At 48.9% G+C, this 22,850-nt stretch overlaps 1 protein-coding gene across 2 annotated transcripts in view; it reads left to right on the top strand.

Moving 5' to 3' along the window:
* Positions 1 to 22,850, top strand: part of wdr93 (WD repeat domain 93) — a 72,099-nt gene that overhangs the window by 10,358 nt on the left and 38,891 nt on the right. For both annotated transcript variants that reach the window (XM_071388614.1, XM_071388613.1), the window contains exons 6-10: positions 1,553 to 1,702; positions 7,004 to 7,190; positions 9,886 to 9,956; positions 18,263 to 18,352; positions 18,937 to 19,068. In XM_071388614.1, the coding sequence (XP_071244715.1) occupies positions 1,553 to 1,702; positions 7,004 to 7,190; positions 9,886 to 9,956; positions 18,263 to 18,352; positions 18,937 to 19,068 (630 nt within the window). The remainder of the gene's footprint in view (positions 1 to 1,552; positions 1,703 to 7,003; positions 7,191 to 9,885; positions 9,957 to 18,262; positions 18,353 to 18,936; positions 19,069 to 22,850) is intronic.

Genomic DNA, 22,850 nt, shown 5'->3' with positions numbered 1-22,850 from the left:
AAATTACACAACACAGATCATGGTCACACCTCATCTGCATAATGCTGAATACATAATCCTGAATATTAAATTACACAACACAGATCATGGTCACACCTCATCTGCATAATGCTGAATACATAATCCTGAATATTGAATTACACAACACAGATCATGGTCACATCTCATCTGCATAATGACGAATACATAATCCTGAATACTAAACTGACTTAAAATGTCAGTGGTTCACTTTAACAATTAGACAACACAGTCATTTATTGATTATCTGTGGTATGAGTATAAACAATATTGTTTCTAGTGGAAGTTAGTTACAAGTCAAGTGTCCTGACACCTGGCTTCACAACAGTGTCCTGGCACCTGGCTTCACAACAGTGTCCTGGTACCTGGCTTCACAACAGTGTCCTGACACCTGGCTTCACAACAGTGTCCTGGCACCTGGCTTCACAACAGTGTCCTGACACCTGGCTTCACAACAGTGTCCTGACACCTGGCTTCACAACAGTGTCCTGACACCTGGCTTCACAACAGTGTCCTGGTACCTGGCTTCAGTGTCCTGGTACCTGGCTTCACAACAGTGTCCTGGTACCTGGCTTCACGACAGTGTCCTGACACCTGGCTTCACAACAGTGTCCTGGTACCTGGCTTCACAACAGTGTCCTGACACCTGGCTTCACAACAGTGTCCTGGTACCTGGCTTCACAACAGTGTCCTGTCACCTGGCTTCACAACAGTGTCCTGTCACCTGGCTTCACAACAGTGTCCTGACACCTGGCTTCACAACAGTGTCCTGACACCTGGCTTCACAACAGTGTCCTGGCACCTGGCTTCACAACAGTGTCCTGGTACCTGGCTTCACAACAGTGTCCTGGTACCTGGCTTCACAACAGTGTCCTGTCACCTGGCTTCACAACAGTGTCCTGACACCTGGCTTCACAACAGTGTCCTGACACCTGGCTTCACAACAGTGTCCTGGCACCTGGCTTCACAACAGTGTCCTGACACCTGGCTTCACAACAGTGTCCTGACACCTGGCTTCACAACAGTGTCCTGGTACCTGGCTTCACAACAGTGTCCTGACACCTGGCTTCACAACAGTGTCCTGGTACCTGGCTTCACAACAGTGTCCTGACACCTGGCTTCACAACAGTGTCCTGGCACCTGGCTTCACAACAGTGTCCTGGTACCTGGCTTCACAACAGTGTCCTGACACCTGGCTTCACAACAGTGTCCTGGTACCTGGCTTCACAACAGTGTCCTGACACCTGGCTTCACAACAGTGTCCTGGCACCTGGCTTCACAACAGTGTCCTGGCACCTGGCTCCACAACAGTGTCCTGGCACCTGGCTTCACAACAGTTCAAAAGATTGACGAGTGACGGAAGTGATCACCTGGGATCGGTGTGGGAGAGCCCGGTGGATCAGCTCAATCAGACCACCTAACTGAAATGAGAGGATTGCAAAACAAAAGGACCTTTTTCATCTGTTTAGCCCAGTCCAGTAAGCATGTAGAATATTTCATTCAATCCTCATATTATTTTCATTTCTCCCACCAGGTAATGGTTGTCAGTGTTTAGAGGTGTACAGGTTCCCTAAAGACTCCTGGCTGAAAGAGCTGTCCCAGCATGCACCTGGAGTAGGAGATACAGGCAAACTGTCTCCTGTCGCCATGCTGATGAAGCTCAAACCACCTAAACCTCACACAGGTACTTCCCATGACATCCTGTCGTACCAAACAGATCACGGTAGGGTCGTTCCATGTCATTTCAGCAAGACATGACACCCACCATCTCAGATCCTTCTGAAATTGTTTCTGTTGTAGAAACAGATAAGATTAGCATTCCTGAATCATTATTTTGTTTAAATATAATTTGATCTCTGAGAAATTAAGCATATTGATTAGATTTTCATTTATAGGATTCATATAATATTCAATAAATATAGAACCCAACATCAAATTTGGACCCAACTTTATTTCTAACAATGCGTCCGACATGAGGAATCTAAATAAATGGTCAAAATCCATCCATGGACCGCACCCCACGCCAATCCCACCCCAACAACGAGTATATAGTATCAGTTGTTGGTGGTCCAGGGAGGTGGTGGTCCAGGGAGAGGAGGTGGTGGTCCAGGGAGAGGAGGTGGTGGTCCAGGGAGAGGAGGAGGAGGTGGTGGTGGTCCAGGGAGAGGAGGAGGAGGTGGTCCAGGGAGAGGAGGAGATGGTCCAGGGAGAGGAGGAGGAGGAGGTCCAGGGAGAGGAGGAGGGGGTGGTGGTGGTCCAGGGAGAGGAGGAGGAGGAGGTCCAGGGAGAGGAGGTGGAGGTGGTCCAGGGAGAGGAGGAGGAGGTGGTCCAGGGAGAGGAGGAGGTGGTCCAGGGAGAGGAGGTGGTGGTGGTCCAGGGAGAGGAGAAGGAGGTGGTGGTGGTCCAGGGAGAGGAGGAGGAGGAGGTCCAGGGAGAGGAGGAGGAGGTGGTGGTGGTCCAGGGAGAGGAGGTGGTCCAGGGAGAGGAGGTGGTCCAGGGAGAGGTGGTGGTCCAGGGAGAGGAGGTGGAGGTGGTGGTCCAGGGAGAGGCGGAGGAGGTGGTCCATGGAGAGGCGGAGGAGGTGGTCCAGGGAGAGGAGGAGGTGGTCCAGGGAGAGGAGGTGGAGGTGGTGGTCCAGGGAGAGGCGGAGGAGGTGGTCCATGGAGAGGCGGAGGAGGTGGTCCAGGGAGAGGAGGAGGTGGTCCAGGGAGAGGAGGAGGTGGTCCAGGGAGAGGAGGAGGAGGTGGTCCAGGGAGAGGAGGAGGTGGTCCAGGGAGAGGAGAGGAGGAGGGGGTCCAGGGAGAGGAGGGGGAGGTGGTGGTGGTCCAGGGAGAGGAGGAGGAGGTGGTGGTCCAGGGAGAGGAGGAGGTCCATGGAGAGGAGGAGGTGGTGGTCCAGGGAGAGGAGGAGGAGGAGGTGGTGGTGGTCCAGGGAGAGGAGGGGGAGGAGGTCCATGGAGAGGAGGAGGTGGTGGTGGTGGTCCAGGGAGAGGAGGGGGAGGAGGTCCATGGAGAGGAGGAGGTGGTGGTCCAGGGAGAGGAGGAGGAGGTCCAGGGAGAGGAGGAGGAGGTCCAGGGAGAGGAGGAGGAGTCCAGGGAGAGGAGGAGGAGGAGGTCCAGGGAGAGGAGGAGGAGGTCCAGGGAGAGGAGGAGGTGGTTCAGGGAGAGGAGGAGGAGGAGGTGGTGGTCCAGGGAGAGGAGGAGGAGGAGTCCAGGGAGAGGAGGAGGTCCAGGGAGAGGAGGGGAAGGAGGTCCAGGGAGAGGAGGAGGAGGTGGTGGTCCAGGGAGAGGAGGAGGAGGAGGTGGTCCAGGGAGAGGAGGTGGAGGAGGTGGTGGTCCAGGGAGGAGGAGGTGGTCCAGGGAGAGGAGGAGGAGGAGGAGGTGGTCCAGGGAGAGGAGGAGGAGGTGGTGGTCCAGGGAGAGGAGGAGGAGGAGGTGGTCCAGGGAGAGGAGGAGGAGGAGGTGGTCCAGGGAGAGGAGGAGGAGGTCCAGGGAGAGGAGGAGGTGGTTCAGGGAGAGGAGGAGGAGGAGGTGGTGGTCCAGGGAGAGGAGGAGGAGGAGTCCAGGGAGAGGAGGTGGTCCAGGGAGAGGAGGAGGAGGTCCAGGGAGAGGAGGAGGTGGTTCAGGGAGAGGAGGAGGAGGAGGTGGTGGTCCAGGGAGAGGAGGAGGAGGAGTCCAGGGAGAGGAGGTGGTCCAGGGAGAGGAGGTGGAGGTCCAGGGAGAGGAGGAGGGGGTCCAGGGAGAGGAGGAGGTGGTGGTGGTCCAGGGAGAGGAGGGGGAGGTCCAGGGAGAGGAGGAGGTGGTGGTGGTCCAGGGAGAGGAGGAGGTGGTCCAGGGAGAGGAGGAGGTGGAGGTGGTCCAGGGAGAGGAGGAGGAGGAGGTCCAGGGAGAGGAGGAGGAGGTGGTGGTCCAGGGAGAGGAGGGGGAGGTGGTCCAGGGAGAGGAGGAGGAGGAGGTGGTCCAGGGAGAGGAGGAGGAGGAGGTGGTCCAGGGAGAGGAGGAGGTGGTGGTCCAGGGAGAGGAGGAGGAGGTGGTCCAGGGAGAGGAGGGGGTCCAGGGAGAGGAGGAGGTCCAGGGAGAGGAGGAGGAGGAGGTGGTCCAGGGAGAGGAGGAGAGGTGTGACGTCAACCCTTGCTTTGGTGTTGTTTACCTGGCCACGGTTTCAAATGCTAACTTTTTTAGCATTTGTTTCACAAATCCCATGCAAGTCAACGGTACATATATGTATTAGCATTTTTGTGCTTCATCTAAGTAAGGTAATACAGTTACACAAATTTTTTTTTATATACTTTAGGAGAATTTGTATTTATTATGGATCCCCATTACTCTTCCTGGGGTCTGGCAAAATAAAGGTAGTTATACAATTTTTAAAACATTACAATACATTCATTACAGAATTCACAACACACTGTGTGTGCCCTCAGGGCCATACTCCACTACCACATATCTACAATGCAAAATCCATGTGTACATGTGTGTATAGTGCGTATGTTATAGTGTGTGTGTGTCTGTGCCTATGTTTGTGTCTCTTCACAGTCCCCGCTGTTCCATAAGGTGTTTTTTATGTTTTGTAAATCTGATTCTACAGCTGCATCAGTTACCTGATGTGGAATAGAGTTCCATGTAGTCATGGCTCTATGTAGTACTGTGCGCCTCCCATAGTCTGATCTGGACTTGGGGACTGTGAAGAGATCTCTTGTGGCATGTGTCTCACGGTTTGTAAAACATGGCTGCCTTCCGAATGGCACCCTATTACCTATAGAGTGTTGTAATGAACATGAAGCATGAAAATGCTATTAAACGTACATTGACTTCATTGAATTTGTGCCACAATGCTAAGAGGTTAGCACTTAAAACGTCTGAAAAACCCAAGCATGAGTTGCTGTCACACCTTGTCAATAGACAACCAATTTAGGTGAACAATCCCTTTAACATTGGGGGGGTCTTCAAACTTTTCCCACCTAATAGCATGAACAGCACCATCTAGTGGTCAGAACCTGTATTGTTGTTGTTGGGGTGTTGTGGCTGTGGGGTCTGGGTGGTTATTGACCATTCCTTTGGATTCCTCATGTCTGACTCATTGGTAGAAAAAGTTTGGTCCAAATTGGATGTTATGTACTATAGTTATTGAATATTATATGAATCCTATAAATTAAAAAGGCCAATTTGGCTGTAATCAATTAGCTTAATTTCTCAGATGTCATTATATTTCAACAAAATAATGTTGCAGGAATGCTAATCTTATCTGTTTCTAACAACAGAAATGATTTCAGAAGGATCTGAGATTGTGGGTGTCAAAATCCTCTTTCTGCTTTTAGAGGTGGAACGGCCCGGTAACCTAACAGTAGTTTAAAACAAATATTGTAAAGACGTTGTATCAAGATGACAATAACAGGAAGACATTGTATCAAGATGAGAATAACAGGAAGACATTGTATCAAGATGAGAATAACAGGAAGACATTGTATCAAGATGAGAATAACAGGAAGACATTGTATCAAGATGACAATAACAGGAAGACATTGTATCAAGATGAGAATAACAGGAAGACATTGTATCAAGATGAGAATAACAGGAAGACATTGTATCAAGATGAGAATAACAGGAAGACATTGTATCAAGATGAGAATAACAGGAAGACATTGTATCAAGATGGGAATAACAGGAAGACATTGTATCAAGATGACAATAACAGGAAGACATTGTATCAAGATGACAATAACAGGAAGACATTGTATCAAGATGAGAATAATAGGAAGACATTGTATCAAGATGAGAATAACAGGAAGACATTGTATCAAGATGAGAATAACAGGAAGACATTGTATCAAGATGAGAATAATAGGAAGACATTGTATCAAGATGAGAATAACAGGAAGACATTGTATCAAGATGACAATAACAGGAAGACATTGTATCAAGATGAGAATAATAGGAAGACATTGTATCAAGATGAGAATAACAGGAAGACATTGTATCAAGATGAGAATAACAGGAAGAAATTGTATCAAGATGAGAATAACAGGAAGACATTGTATCAAGATGAGAATAACAGGAAGACATTGTATCAAGATGAGAATAACAGGAAGACATTGTATCAAGATGACAATAACAGGAAAACATTGTATCAAGATGAGAATAACAGGAAGACATTGTATCAAGATGAGAATAACAGGAAGACATAACGGTAAAATAAAATAAATAAAAAAAATAAAAAATCAACATGAGAATAACAGATATGCATTGTATCAACATGAGAATTAACAGATATGCATTGTATCAACATGAGAATAACAGATATGCATTGTATCAACATGAGAATAACAGATATGCATTGTATCAAGATGAGAATAACAGATATACATTGTATCAAGATGAGAATAACAGATATACATTGTATCAACATGAGAATAACAGATATGCATTGTATCAAGATGAGAATAACAGATATACATTGTATCAACATGAGAATAACAGATATACATTGTATCAACATGAGAATAACAGATATGCATTGTATCAACATGAGAATAACAGATATGCATTGTATCAAGATGAGAATAACAGATATGCATTGTATCAAGATGAGAATAACAGATATACATTGTATCAAGATGAGAATAACATATATGCATTGTATCAACATGAGAATAACAGATATGCATTGTATCAAGATGAGAATAACAGATATACATTGTATCAACATGAGAATAACAGATATGCATTGTATCAACATGAGAATAACAGATATGCATTGTATCAACATGAGAATAACAGATATGCATTGTATCAACATGAGAATAACAGATATGCATTGTATCAACATGAGAATAACAGATATGCATTGTATCAACATGAGAATAACAGATATGCATTGTATCAAGATGAGAATAACAGATATGCATTGTATCAAGATGAGAATAACAGATATGCATTGTATCAACATGAGAATAACAGGAAGGCATTATGTCTGTCATATTTGATAGGCTCTACCATGAAGAGTCCATTTGAGGTGTTGCAGAAGACCGAGGACAGCAATGTGATTGGCTCAGGACAGAACCACCTGATCAGCAGTCGCCAATGGGAGGACCAGGACGCTGTGTTTAAGTCTGTATACAGGAAGTACATGGTTACTAACCCTAGCAACACTACAGACCCAGAGGACAGACCCAGGTAAACACTACAGACCCAGAGGACAGACCCAGGTAAACACTACAGACCCAGAGGACAGACCCAGGTAAACACTACAGACCCAGAGGACAGACCCAGGTAAACACTACAGACCCAGAGGACAGACGCAGGTAAACACTACAGACCCAGAGGACAGACCAAGGTAAACACTACAGACCCAGAGGACAGACCCAGGTAAACACTACAGACCCAGAGGACAGACCCAGGTAAACACTACAGACCCAGAGGACAGACCCAGGTAAACACTACAGACCCAGAGGACAGACCCAGGTAAACACTACAGACCCAGAGGACAGACCCAGGTAAACACTACAGACCCAGAGGACAGACCCAGGTAAACACTACAGACCCAGAGGACAGACCCAGGTAAACACTACAGACCCAGAGGACAGACCAAGGTAAACACTACAGACCCAGAGGACAGACCCAGGTAAACACTACAGACCCAGAGGACAGACCAAGGTAAACACTACAGACCCAGAGGACAGACCAAGGTAAACACTACAGACCCAGAGGACAGACCCAGGTAAACACTACAGACCCAGAGGACAGACCCAGGTAAACACTACAGACCCAGAGGACAGACCCAGGTAAACACTACAGACCCAGAGGACAGACCCAGGTAAACACTACAGACCCAGAGGACAGACCAAGGTAAACACTACAGACCCAGAGGACAGACCCAGGTAAACACTACAGACCCAGAGGACAGACCCAGGTAAACACTACAGACCCAGAGGACAGACCCAGGTAAACACTACAGACCCAGAGGACAGACCCAGGTAAACACTACAGACCCAGAGGACAGACCAAGGTAAACACTACAGACCCAGAGGACAGACCCAGGTAAACACTACAGACCCAGAGGACAGACCCAGGTAAACACTACAGACCCAGAGGACAGACCCAGGTAAACACTACAGACCCAGAGGACAGACCCAGGTAAACACTACAGACCCAGAGGACAGACCCAGGTAAACACTACAGACCCAGAGGACAGACCCAGGTAAACACTACAGACCCAGAGGACAGACCAAGGTAAACACTACAGACCCAGAGGACAGACCAAGGTAAACACTACAGACCCAGAGGACAGACCCAGGTAAACACTACAGACCCAGAGGACAGACCCAGGTAAACACTACAGACCCAGAGGACAGACCCAGGTAAACACTACAGACCCAGAGGACAGACCCAGGTAAACACTACAGACCCAGAGGACAGACCAAGGTAAACACTACAGACCCAGAGGACAGACCAAGGTAAACACTACAGACCCAGAGGACAGACCAAGGTAAACACTACAGACCCAGAGGACAGACCCAGGTAAACACTACAGACCCAGAGGACAGACCCAGGTAAACACTACAGACCCAGAGGACAGACCCAGGTAAACACTACAGACCCAGAGGACAGACCCAGGTAAACACTACAGACCCAGAGGACAGACCAAGGTAAACACTACAGACCCAGAGGACAGACCCAGGTAAACACTACAGACCCAGAGGACAGACCCAGGTAAACACTACAGACCCAGAGGACAGACCCAGGTAAACACTACAGACCCAGAGGACAGACCAAGGTAAACACTACAGACCCAGAGGACAGACCCAGGTAAACACTACAGACCCAGAGGACAGACCCAGGTAAACACTACAGACCCAGAGGACAGACCCAGGTAAACACTACAGACCCAGAGGACAGACCCAGGTAAACACTACAGACCCAGAGGACAGACCCAGGTAAACACTACAGACCCAGAGGACAGACCCAGGTAAACACTACAGACCCAGAGGACAGACCCAGGTAAACACTACAGACCCAGAGGACAGACCCAGGTAAACACTACAGACCCAGAGGACAGACCCAGGTAAACACTACAGACCCAGAGGACAGACCAAGGTAAACACTACAGACCCAGAGGACAGACCCAGGTAAACACTACAGACCCAGAGGACAGACCCAGGTAAACACTACAGACCCAGAGGACAGACCAAGGTAAACACTACAGACCCAGAGGACAGACCCAGGTAAACACTACAGACCCAGAGGACAGACCCAGGTAAACACTACAAACCCAGAGGACAGACCAAGGTAAACACTACAGACCCAGAGGACAGACCCAGGTAAACACTACAGACCCAGAGGACAGACCCAGGTAAACACTACAGTTGAATGAGAGTGGTTAGTCTTAAATCCTCAGATTGTAATGATAACAGAAAATACAGCGGAGTCGGATCAAAACACAAGTGATATAATTAACCACCGTAGTTATTAATATGATTCTGTGTTTTCACATTGCAAAAGGGATTTATTTTGATAAAAACACTTTATCTGCCTTCCCACTGAAAACTAGTTATAAAATCCAGACATGTATTTTATGCAAAAGAGATGTTTCTGGATGATGCCCCATGCTGCCTTGTTGACAACATGCCCGAGTGATGCAGATTACTGTTCCATTTGAGAAGGGCTCTCCTCCCTTCACGTCACGAGCCACAGACCGGGGCTCCTCGGCGCAGCATAATGGCATCCGCCCATTGCTTGCCTTTGGACTTCAATCACTCGATCATGAGCTCATGTTGACATAGCCTTTAGACTTGGAAATGAAGGTGCACTGGTGTTGTAACCGTGGAGATGACATGTTAGTGTTGTAACCATGGAGATGCTGTGTTTGAAGCTGTGTGACCAGTCACTTCCTGCTTCCTGGAGGCCTGTTTCCTGTCCTGGGAGGAGTTAAGCCTCAGACAGGTGGGTTAAGACAATTTAGCAAATGTTTATTCATTACATTTGAATATCATGAATCTGTATTTAAATCCTGAATTGATGCCATGGGTTCTGTATTTAAATCTTGAATTGATGCCATGGGTTCTGTATTTAAATCTTGAATTGATGCCATGGGTTCTGTATTTAAATCTTGAATTGATGCCATGGGTTCTGTATTTAAATCTTGAATTGATGCCATGGGTTCTGTATTTAAATCTTGAATTGATGCCATGGGTTCTGTATTTAAATCTTGAATTGAAGCCATGGGTTCTGTATTTAAATCCTGAATTGATGCCATGGGTTCTGTATTTAAATCTTGAATTGATGCCATGGGTTCTGTATTTAAATCTTGAATTGATGCCATGGGTTCTGTTGCAGATTGAGATCGACAACACATAAAATATACATTTTATCCACTCTTTTATCCACTCAAATCAAATGTTTTTATCGTACTCTCTTCTTAGAAGCATCCCTTCTATTTGTAGTAAAATACATCCCTTTTATCAAATCACAATCAAATGTATTTATGAAGCCCTTCTTACATCAGCAGATGTCACAAAGTGCTGTACAGAAACCCAGCCTAAAACCCCAAACAGCAAGCAATGCAGGTGTAGAAGCATGGTGGCTAGGAAAAACTTCATAGAAAGGCCACAACCTAGGAAGAAACCTAGAGAGGAACCAGGCTCTGAGGGGTGGCCAGTCCTCTTGTGGCTGTGCCGGGTGGAGATTTTAAGAGTACATGGCCATTAAGGCCAGATTGTTCTTCAAGATGTTCAAACATTCATAGATGACCAGCAGGGTCAAATAATAATCACAGTGGTTGTAGAGTGTTCAACATGTCAGTACCTCAGGAGTAAATGTCAGTTGGCTTTTCATAGCCGAGCATTCAGAGGTTGAGACAGCAGGTCCGGAACAAGGTAGCACGTCCGGTGAACAGGTCAGGGTTCCATAGCCGCGGGCAGAACAGTTGAAACTGGAACAGCAGCACGGCCAGGTGGACTGGGGACAGCAAGGAGTCATCATGCCCGGTAGTCCTGACGCATGGTCCTAGGGCTCAGGTCCTCCGAGAGAGAGAAAGAAAGAGAGATGGAGAGAATTAGAGAGAGCATACTTAAATTCACACAGGACACCGGATAAGACAGGAGAAGTACTCCAGATATAACCAACTGACCCTAGCCCCCCGACACAAACTACTGCAGCATAAATACTGGAGGCTGAGACAGGAGGGGTCAGGAGACACTGTGGCCCCATCCGATGATACCCCCGGACAGGGCCAAATAGGAAGGATATAACCCCACCCACTTTGCCAAAGCACAGCCCCCGCACCACTAGAGGGATATCTTCAACCACCAACTTACAATCCTGAGACAATTCCGAGTATAGCCCACAAAGATCTACCACAGCACAAACCAAGGGGGGGCGCCAACCCACCCCAGACAGGAAGATCACGTCAGTAACTCAACCCACTCAAGTGACGCACCCCTCCTAGGGACGGCATGAAAGAGCACCAGTAAGCCAGTGACTCAGCCCCTGTAATAGGGTTAGAGGCAGAGAATCCCAGTGGAGAGAGCCAGGCAGAGACAGCAAGGGAACCGGCCAGGCAGAGACAGCAAGGGCGGTTCGTTGCTCCAGAGCCTTTCCGTTCACCTTCACACTCCTGGGCCAGACTACACTCAATCATATGACCTACTGAAGAGATAAGTCTTCAGTAAAGACTTAAAGGTTGAGACCGAGTCTGCGTCTCTCACATGGGTAGGCAGACCATTCCATAAAAATGGAGATCTATAGGAGAAAGCCCTGCCTCCAGCTGTTTGCTTAGAAATTCTAGGGACAATTAGGAGGCCTGCGTCTTGTGACCGTAGCGTACGTGTAGGTATGTACGGCAGGACCAACTCGGAAAGATAGGTAGGAGCAAGCCCATGTAACGCTTTATAGGTTAACAGTAAAACCTTGAAATCAGCCCTTGCCTTAACAGGAAGCCAGTGTAGGGAAGCTAGCACTGGAGTAATATGATCAAATTTCTTGGTTCTAGTCAGGATTCTAGCAGCCGTATTTAGCACTAACTGAAATTTATTTCGTGCTTTATCCGGGTAGCCGGAAAGTAGAGCATTGCAGTAGTCTAACCTAGAAGTAACAAAAGCATGGATGAATTTTTCTGCATCATTTTTGGACAGAAAATTTCTGATTTTTGCAATGTTACGTAGATGGAAAAAAGCTGTCCTTGAAACAGTCTTGATATGTTCGTCAAAAGAGAGATCAGGGTCCAGAGTAACGCCGAGGTCCTTCACAGTTTTATTTGAGACGACTTTACAACCATCAAGATTAATTGTCAGATTTAACAGAAGATCTCTTTGTTTCTTGGGACCTAGAACAAGCATCTCTGTTTTGTCCGAGTTTAAAAGTAGAAAGTTTTCAGCCATCCACTTCCTTATGTCTGAAACACAGGCTTCTAGCGAGGGCAATTTTGGGGCTTCACCATGTTTCATTGAAATGTACAGCTGTGTGTCATCCGCATAGCAGTGAAAGTTAACATTATGTTTTCGAATGACATCCCCAAGAGGTAAAATATATAGTGAAAACAATAGTGGTCCTAAAACGGAACCTTGAGGAACACCGAAATGTACAGTTGATTTGAGGACAAACCATTCACAGAGACAAACTGATATCTTTCCGACAGATAAGATCTAAACCAGGCCAGAACTTGTCCGTGTAGACCAATTTGGGTTTCCAGTCTCTCCAAAAGAATGTGGTGATCGATGGTATCAAAGGCAGCACTAAGGTCTAGTAGCACGAGGACAGATGCAGAGCCTCGGTCTGACGCCATTAAAAGGTCATTTACCACCTTCACAAGTGCAGTCTCAGTGCTATGATGGGGTCTAAAACCAGACTGAAGCATTTCGTATACATTGTTTGTCTTCAGGAAGGCAGTGAGTTGCTGCGCAACAGCTTTTTCTAAAATTTTTGAGAGGAATGGAAGATTCGATATAGGCTCATAGTTTGGCTTTTTCAAGAGAGGCTTTATTACTGCCACTTTTAGTGAGTTTGGTCCACATGCGGTGGATAGAGAGCCGTTTATTATGTTCAACATAGGAGGGCCAAGCACATGAAGCAGCTCTTTCAGTAGTTTAGTTGGAATAGGATCCAGTATGCAGCTTGAAGGTTTAGAGGCCGTGATTATTTTCATCATTGTGTCAAGAGATATAGTACTAAAACACTTAAGTGTCTCTCCCGATCCCAGGCCCTGGCAGAGTTGTGCAGATCCAGGACAGCTAAGCCCTGGAGGAATACGCAGATTTAAAGAGGAGTCCGTAATTTGCTTTCTAATGATCATGATCTTTTCCTCAAAGAAGTTAATGAATTTATTACTGCTGAAGTGAAAGCCATCCTCACTTGGGGAATGCTGCTTTTTAGTTAGCTTTGCAACAGTATCAAAAGTAAATGTTGGATTGTTCTTATTTTCCTCAATTAAGTTGGAAAAGTAGGATGATCGAGCAGCAGTGAGGGCTCTTCGATACTGCACTGTACTGTCTTTCCAAGCTAGTCGGAAGACTTCCAGTTTGGTGTGGCGCCATTTCCGTTCCAATTCTCTGGAAGCTTGCTTCAGAGCTCGGGTATTTTCTGTATACCAGGGAGCTAGTTTTTTATGACAAATGTTTTTAGTTTTTAGGGGTGCAACTGCATCTAGGGTATTGCGCAAGATTAAATTGAGTTCCTCAGTTAGGTGGTTAACTGATTTTTGTCCTCTGACGTCCGGAGTCTGGAAGGGCATCAAGGAATCTTTGTGTTGTCTGAGATTTTATAGCACGACTTTTGATGCTCCTTGGTTGGGGTCTGAGCAGATTATTTGTTGCGATTGCAAACGTAATAAAATGGTGGTCTGATAGTCCAGGATTATGAGGAAAAACATTAAGATCTACAACATTTATTCCATGGGACAAAACTAGGTCCAGAGTATGACTGTGGCAGTGAGTAGGTCCAGAGACATGTTGGACAAAACCCACTGAGTCGATGATGGCTCCAAAAGCCTTTTGGAGTGGGTCTGTGGACTTTTCCATATGAATATTAAAATCACCAAAAATTTGAATATTATCTGCTATGACTACAAGGTCCGATAGGAATTCAGGGATGGTGTTTATACTGGTGTCCCATGGTGTTTATACTTGCATTCTATTGTTTGTACAGATGAACGTGGTACCTTCAGGCGTTTGGAAATTGTTCCCAAGGATGAACCAGACTTGTGGAGGTCTACAATTTTTTTTTCTGAGGTCATGGCTGATTTATGATTTATTTAGATTTTCCCATGATGGCAAGCAAAGAGGCACTGAGTTTGAAGATAGGCCTTGAAATACATCCACAGCTACACCTCCAATTGACTCAAATGATGTCAATTAGCCCATCAGAAGCTTCTAAAACCATGACATTTTTTTCTGGAATTTTCCGAGCTTTTTAAAGGCATAGTCAACTTAGTGTATGTAAACTTCTGACCCACTGGAACTGTGATACAGTGAATTATAAGTTAAATAATCTGTGTGTAAACAATTGTTGGAAAAATTACTTGTGTCATGCACAAAGTAGATGTCCTAACCGACTTGCCAAAACTATAGTTTGTTAACAATTCATTTGTGGAGTGGATGAAAAACGAGTTTTAATGATTCCAACCTAAGTGTATGTAAACTTCCGACTTCAACTGTAGGTGTTCCTTTTGTCCAGGTGGGAAAGGGGCATTGTGAGTTACAATAGAGATTGCATCGTCTGTGGATCTGTTGGGGCGGTATGCAAATTGGAGGTCAATGGTGTTGATGTGAGCCATGACCATCCTTTCAAAGCACTTCATGACCTCAGACGTGAGTACTACGGGTCTGTAGTCATTTAGGCAGATTACCTTAGTGTTTTTGGGCACAGGGACTATGGTGTTCTGTTTAAAACATGTTGGTATTACAGACTCGGACAGGGAGAGGTTGAAAATGTCCGTAAAGACACTTGCCAGTTGGTCAGCGCATGCTCGCAGAACACGTCCTGGTAATTAGTCTGGCCCTGCCGCCTTGTGACTGTTGACCTGTTTAATGGTCTTTCTCACATCGGCTGCGGAGAGAGTGATCACACAGTCTTCCGGAACAGCTGGTGCTTTCATGCATGTTTCAGTGTTATTTGCCTCGAAGCGAGCATAGAAGTAGTTTAGCTCGTCTGGTAGGCTCGTGTCACTGGGAAGCTCTTGGCTGTGCTTCCCTTTGTAGTCTGTAATGGTTTGCAAGCCCTGCCACATCCGACGAGCGTCAGAGCCGGTGTAGTACGATTCGGTCTTAGTCCTGTATTGACGCTTTGCCTGTTTGATGGTTTGTCGGAGGGCATATCAGGATTTGTTGTAAGCTTCCGGGTTAGTCCCGCTCCTTGAAAGCGGCAGCTCTCGCCTTTAGCTCAGTTCTACCAGTCCGTGGTGAGTAATCGCAGTTCTGATGTCCAGAAGTTATTTTCGGTCATAAGAGATGGTAGCAGCAACATTATGTACAAAAAATAAATAAAAATGAATTGGTCAAGAGATACTATTGTTCCTAGGTCCTGGTAGTTTATTTTACGAGGCATGTCAGTTAAGAACAAATTCTTATTTACAATGAAGGCCTAGGATCAGTGGGTTGTTCAGGGGCAGAACGACAGAGTTTTACCTTGTCAGCTCGGGGATTCGATCTAGCAACCTTTCGGGTTACTGGCCCAATGCTCTAACCACTAGGCTACCTGCCGACCCTCCACTCTAACCACTAGGCTACCTGCCTCCCCTCCACTCTAACCACTAGGCTACCTGCCTCCACTCTAACCACTAGGCTACCTGCCGTCCCTCCACTCTAACCACTAGGCTACCTGCCGTCTCTCCACTCTAACCACTAGGCTACCTGCCGTCCCTCCACTCTAACCACTAGTCTACCTGCCTCCCCTCCACTCTAACCACTAGACTACCTGCCGACCCTCCACTCTAACCTCTAGTCTACCTGCCGTCCCTCCACTCTAACCACTAGTCTACCTGCCTCCCCTCCACTCTAACCACTAGACTACCTGCCGACCCTCCACTCTAACCTCTAGTCTACCTGCCGTCCCTCCACTCTAACCTCTAGTCTACCTGCCGTCCCTCCACTCTAACCACTAGGCTACCTGCCACCCCTCCACTTTAACCACTAGTCTACCTGCCTCCCCTCCACTCTAACCACTAGTCTACCTGCCGTCCCTCCACTCTAACCACTAGTCTACCTGCCTCCCCTCCACTCTAACCACTAGTCTACCTGCCGTCCCTCCACTCTAACCACTAGTCTACCTGCCTCCCCTCCACTCTAACCACTAGTCTACCTGCCGTCCCTCCACTCTAACCACTAGTCTACCTGCTTTCCCTCCACTCTAACCACTAGTCTACCTGCCTCCCCTCCACTCTAACCACTAGTCTACCTGCCGTCCCTCCACTCTAACCACTAGGCTACCTGCCACCCCTCCACTCGAACCTCTAGTCTACCTGCCGTCCCTCCACTCTAACCACTAGGCTACCTGCCGTCTCTCCACTCTAACCACTAGGCTACCTGCCGTCCCTCCACTCTAACCACTAGTCTACCTGCCTCCCCTCCACTCTAACCACTAGACTACCTGCCGACCCTCCACTCTAACCTCTAGTCTACCTGCCGTCCCTCCACTCTAACCACTAGTCTACCTGCCTCCCCTCCACTCTAACCACTAGGCTACCTGCCTCCCCTCCACTCTAACCTCTAGTCTACCTGCCGTCCCTCCACTCTAACCTCTAGTCTACCTGCCGTCCCTCCACTCTAACCACTAGGCTACCTGCCACCCCTCCACTTTAACCACTAGTCTACCTGCCTCCCCTCCACTCTAACCACTAGTCTACCTGCCGTCCCTCCACTCTAACCACTAGTCTACCTGCCTCCCCTCCACTCTAACCACTAGTCTACCTGCCGTCCCTCCACTCTAACCACTAGTCTACCTGCCTCCCCTCCACTCTAACCACTAGTCTACCTGCCGTCCCTCCACTCTAACCACTAGTCTACCTGCTTTCCCTCCACTCTAACCACTAGTCTACCTGCCTCCCCTCCACTCTAACCACTAGTCTACCTGCCGTCCCTCCACTCTAACCACTAGGCTACCTGCCACCCCTCCACTCGAACCTCTAGTCTACCTGCCGTCCCTCCACTCTAACCACTAGGCTACCTGCCACCCCTCCACTCTAACCACTAGACTACCTGCCGACCCTCCACTCTAACCTCTAGTCTACCTGCCGTCCCTCCACTCTAACCACTAGTCTACCTGCCTCCCCTCCACTCTAACCACTAGTCTACCTGCCACCCCTCCACTCTAACCACTAGGCTACCTGCCACCCCTCCACTCTAACCACTAGACTACCTGCCGTCCCTCCACTCTAACCACTAGGCTACCTGCCGTCCCTCCACTCTAACCACTAGTCTACCTGCCTCCCCTCCACTCTAACCACTAGTCTACCTGCCTCCCCTCCAGTCTAACCACTAGGCTACCTGCCTCCCCTCCACTCTAACCACTAGGCTACCTGCCTCCCCTCCACTCTAACCACTAGGCTACCTGCCACCCCTCCACTCTAACCACTAGGCTACCTGCCGTCCCTCCACTCTAACCACTAGGCTACCTGCCGTCCCTCCACTCTAACCACTAGTCTACCTGCCGTCCCTCCACTCTAACCACTAGTCTACCTGCCGTCCCTCCACTCTAACCACTAGTCTACCTGCCGTCCCTCCACTCTAACCACTAGTCTACCTGCCTCCCCTCCACTCTAACCACTAGTCTACCTGCCTCCCCTCCACTCTAACCACTAGTCTACCTGCCGTCCCTCCACTCTAACCACTAGTCTACCTGCCGTCCCTCCACTCTAACCACTAGTCTACCTGCCTCCCCTCCACTCTAACCACTAGTCTACCTGCCGTCCCTCCACTCTAACCACTAGTCTACCTGCCGTCCCTCCACTCTAACCACTAGTCTACCTGCCGTCCCTCCACTCTAACCACTAGTCTACCTGCCGTCCCTCCACTCTAACCACTAGTCTACCTGCCGTCCCTCCACTCTAACCACTAGTCTACCTGCCTCCCCTCCACTCTAACCACTAGTCTACCTGCCGTCCCTCCACTCTAACCACTAGTCTACCTGCCGTCCCTCCACTCTAACCACTAGTCTACCTGCCGACCCAGTTCAGTGACACTATTATACTGTTCATAGGTTCTGGCAGTTCAGTGCAGACTCAGGACAACTGATTCCATGTCCTCTGTCTCTCTCTCCAGGAGGAGTGGCTGTAGCTGTGTGTCTGTGGTGGAGCGGCAGCCACAATCTGCTGCAGTACTTACTGTGTAAAGCTCCCAAAGACAAACCAGGTAGGTCGGAGGTCATTTAGTCACATGTACTATGCGATAACAATAGGATATGTGTTGATGTTAAAAAAGATCCTGGGTTTGTGTTCAAGTGTCTGATCTAGGATCAGTTTTATCATTTAAATTATTACAAATATGATTACATGGACAGGGGAGAACTGATCCTAGACTCTGAAAGGCTTTATGAATACAGGCCCTTCTACTGTATGTCAGTATATTACCGGAATGTTCTGGGTGTAGTATATGTTCATGGCCAGCAGTGTTGCAGCTTTAAAAATGTTTTTACCTTTATTTAACTAGGCAAGTCAGTTAAGATCACATTCTTATTTACAATGACGGCCTACCGGGGAATAGTGGGTTAATTGCCTTGTTCAGGGGCAGAACGACAGATTTTTACCTTGTCAGCTCGGGGATTCAATCCAGCAACCTTTCAGTTACTGGCCCAAAGCTCTAACCACTAAGCTACCTGCCGCCCCAAAAGTAGCTTCTCATCATGTTGTCTCTGTTCCAGACCCGGAGCCCAAGCCTGATGCGTTGTGGCCCTGCCGCCCCAAAAGCAGCTTCTCATCATGTTGTCTCTGTTCCAGACCCGGAGCCCAAGCCTGATGCGTTGTGGCCTAATGCCCAGGAGATCCTGTGTTCTGCTGTTAGCCGCTGTACTAGACACATAACTCTGGGACTGGTTACTGGACTGGTCACTGTCTGGGACAGACACTTAGGTGAGTTCACTGTCCACACAGTTACCTAAATGTTACACAACATATCTGTGTGGCCCTTTCTGAATAGACTGCACAATGATGTTGAGATGGATCAAGTTTCCAGTTCTGAATCAGACCTGTGGTAAACCTGTGTACTCGTGAACGAGCTTTAAAACTCCGCTTGGAAAACAATAACACCCTCATTTGCTGTGTGTTTTGGAAGTATTGGAATTAGGCCAAGACAGTATCTAAGGACATATCAATTAATGGTGAACCTGATCACATGTCTTTGGAGAGGTTGGCATGTTTTCTTTTGCACTGACATTTCCTGTAGCCTTTAGCACTGACATTTCCTGTTTCTGAAAGACTGTAGTGGTGCATGGGTAAATCCCTGGGGAGTCATGACCAGTGTAGTGGTGCATGGGTAAATCCCTGGGGAGCCATGACCAGTGTAGTGGTGCATGGGTAAATCCCTGGGGAGCCATGACCAGTGTAGTGGTGCATGGGTAAATCCCTGGGGAGCCATGACCAGTGTAGTGGTGCATGGGTAAATACACTGGTTAGTATCAAACCTTGCTGTGGCCGGGGTCGTGGAAGCTGTAGGCTAGTATCAAACCTTGCTGTGGCCGGGGTCGTGGATGCTGTAGGCTAGTATCAAACCTTGCTGTGGCCGGGGTCGTGGAAGCTGTAGGTTAGTATCAAACCTTGCTGTGGCCGGGGTCGTGGAAGCTTTAGGCTAGTATCAAACCTTGCTGTGGCCGGGGTCGTGGATGCTGTAGGCTAGTATCAAACCTTGCTGTGGCCGGGGTCGTGGAAGCTGTAGGTTAGTATCAAACCTTGCTGTGGCCGGGGTCGTGGAAGCTGTAGGCTAGTATCAAACCTTGCTGTGGCCGGGGTCGTGGATGCTGTAGGCTAGTATCAAACCTTGCTGTGGCCGGGGTCGTGGAAGCTGTAGGCTAGTATCAAACCTTGCTATGGCCGGGGTCGTGGAAGCTGTAGGCTAGTATCAAACTTTGCTGTGGCCGGGGTCGTGGAAGCTGTAGGTTAGTATCAGACTTTGCTGTGGCCGGGGTCGTGGAAGCTGTAGTCTAGTATCAAACCTTGCTGTGGCCGGGGTCGTGGAAGCTGTAGGCTAGTATCAAACCTTGCTGTGGCCGGGGTCGTGGAAGCTGTAGGCTAGTATCAAACTTTGCTGTGGCCGGGGTCGTGGAAGCTGTAGGCTAGTATCAAACCTTGCTGTGGCCGGGGTCGTGGAAGCTGTAGGCTAGTATCAAACCTTGCTGTGGCCGGGGTCGTGGAAGCTGTAGGCTAGTATCAAACCTTGCTGTGGCCGGGGTCGTGGAAGCTGTAGGCTAGTATCAAACCTTGCTATGGCCGGGGTCGTGGAAGCTGTAGGCTAGTATCAAACCTTGCTATGGCCGGGGTCGTGGAAGCTGTAGGCTAGTATCAAACTTTGCTGTGGCCGGGGTCGTGGAAGCTGTAGGCTAGTATCAAACCTTGCTGTGGCCGGGGTCGTGGAAGCTGTAGACTAGTATCAAACCTTGCTGTGGCCGGGGTCGTGGAAGCTGTAGGCTAGTATCAAACTTTGCTGTGGCCGGGGTCGTGGAAGCTGTAGGCTAGTATCAAACCTTGCTGTGGCCGGGGTCGTGGAAGCTGTAGGCTAGTATCAAACCTTGCTGTGGCCGGGGTCGTGGAAGCTGTAGGCTAGTATCAAACCTTGCTGTGGCCGGGGTCGTGGAAGCTGTAGGCTAGTATCAAACCTTGCTATGGCCGGGGTCGTGGAAGCTGTAGGCTAGTATCAAACCTTGCTATGGCCGGGGTCGTGGAAGCTGTAGGCTAGTATCAAACTTTGCTGTGGCCGGGGTCGTGGAAGCTGTAGGCTAGTATCAAACCTTGCTGTGGCCGGGGTCGTGGAAGCTGTAGACTAGTATCAAACCTTGCTGTGGCCGGGGTCGTGGAAGCTGTAGGCTAGTATCAAACCTTGCTATGGCCGGGGTCGTGGAAGCTGTAGGCTAGTATCAAACCTTGCTATGGCCGGGGTCGTGGAAGCTGTAGGCTAGTATCAAACTTTGCTATGGCCGGGGTCGTGGAAGCTGTAGGCTAGTATCAAACTTTGCTGTGGCCGGGGTCGTGGAAGCTGTAGGCTAGTATCAGACTTTGCTGTGGCCGGGGTCGTGGAAGCTGTAGGCTAGTATCAAACCTTGCTGTGGCCGGGGTCGTGGAAGCTGTAGGCTAGTATCAAACCTTGCTGTGGCCGGGGTCGTGGAAGCTGTAGGCTAGTATCAAACCTTGCTGTGGCCGGGGTCGTGGAAGCTGTAGGCTAGTATCAAACTTTGCTGTGGCCGGGGTCGTGGAAGCTGTAGGCTAGTATCAAACCTTGCTGTGGCCGGGGTCGTGGAAGCTGTAGGCTAGTATCAAACCTTGCTGTGGCCGGGGTCGTGGAAGCTGTAGGCTAGTATCAAACCTTGCTGTGGCCGGGTTCGTGGAAGCTGTAGGCTAGTATCAAACCTTGCTGTGGCCGGGGTCGTGGAAGCTGTAGGCTAGTATCAAACCTTGCTGTGGCCGGGGTCGTGGAAGCTGTAGGCTAGTATCAAACCTTGCTGTGGCCGGGGTCGTGGAAGCTGTAGGCTAGTATCAAACCTTGCTATGGCCGGGGTCGTGGAAGCTGTAGGCTAGTATCAAACCTTGCTATGGCCGGGGTCGTGGAAGCTGTAGGCTAGTATCAAACTTTGCTGTGGCAGGGGTCGTGGAAGCTGTAGGCTAGTATCAAACCTTGCTGTGGCCGGGGTCGTGGAAGCTGTAGACTAGTATCAAACCTTGCTGTGGCCGGGGTCGTGGAAGCTGTAGGCTAGTATCAAACTTTGCTGTGGCCGGGGTCGTGGAAGCTGTAGGCTAATATCAAACCTTGCTGTGGCCGGGGTCGTGGAAGCTGTAGGCTAGTATCAAACCTTGCTGTGGCCGGGGTCGTGGAAGCTGTAGGCTAGTATCAAACCTTGCTGTGGCCGGGGTCGTGGAAGCTGTAGGCTAGTATCAAACCTTGCTATGGCCGGGGTCGTCGAAGCTGTAGGCTAGTATCAAACCTTGCTATGGCCGGGGTCGTGGAAGCTGTAGGCTAGTATCAAACTTTGCTGTGGCCGGGGTCGTGGAAGCTGTAGGCTAGTATCAAACCTTGCTGTGGCCGGGGTCGTGGAAGCTGTAGACTAGTATCAAACCTTGCTGTGGCCGGGGTCGTGGAAGCTGTAGGCTAGTATCAAACCTTGCTATGGCCGGGGTCGTGGAAGCTGTAGGCTAGTATCAAACCTTGCTATGGCCGGGGTCGTGGAAGCTGTAGGCTAGTATCAAACTTTGCTATCGCCGGGGTCGTGGAAGCTGTAGGCTAGTATCAAACTTTGCTGTGGCCGGGGTCGTGGAAGCTGTAGGCTAGTATCAGACTTTGCTGTGGCCGGGGTCGTGGAAGCTGTAGACTAGTATCAAACCTTGCTGTGGCCGGGGTCGTGGAAGCTGTAGGCTAGTATCAAACCTTGCTGTGGCCGGGGTCGTGGAAGCTGTAGGCTAGTATCAAACCTTGCTGTGGCCGGGGTCGTGGAAGCTGTAGGCTAGTATCAAACTTTGCTGTGGCCGGGGTCGTGGAAGCTGTAGGCTAGTATCAAACCTTGCTGTGGCCGGGGTCGTGGAAGCTGTAGGCTAGTATCAAACCTTGCTGTGGCCGGGGTCGTGGAAGCTGTAGGCTAGTATCAAACCTTGCTGTGGCCGGGGTCGTGGAAGCTGTAGGCTAGTATCAAACCTTGCTATGGCCGGGGTCG

The sequence above is a fragment of the Salvelinus alpinus genome, unplaced genomic scaffold, assembly GCF_045679555.1.
Source record: "Salvelinus alpinus unplaced genomic scaffold, SLU_Salpinus.1 scaffold_45, whole genome shotgun sequence".
Taxonomy (NCBI): Eukaryota; Metazoa; Chordata; class Actinopteri; order Salmoniformes; family Salmonidae; genus Salvelinus; species Salvelinus alpinus.
Note: the sequence above shows the minus strand (reverse complement) of the source record. Positions and strands in the feature narration are given on the sequence as shown.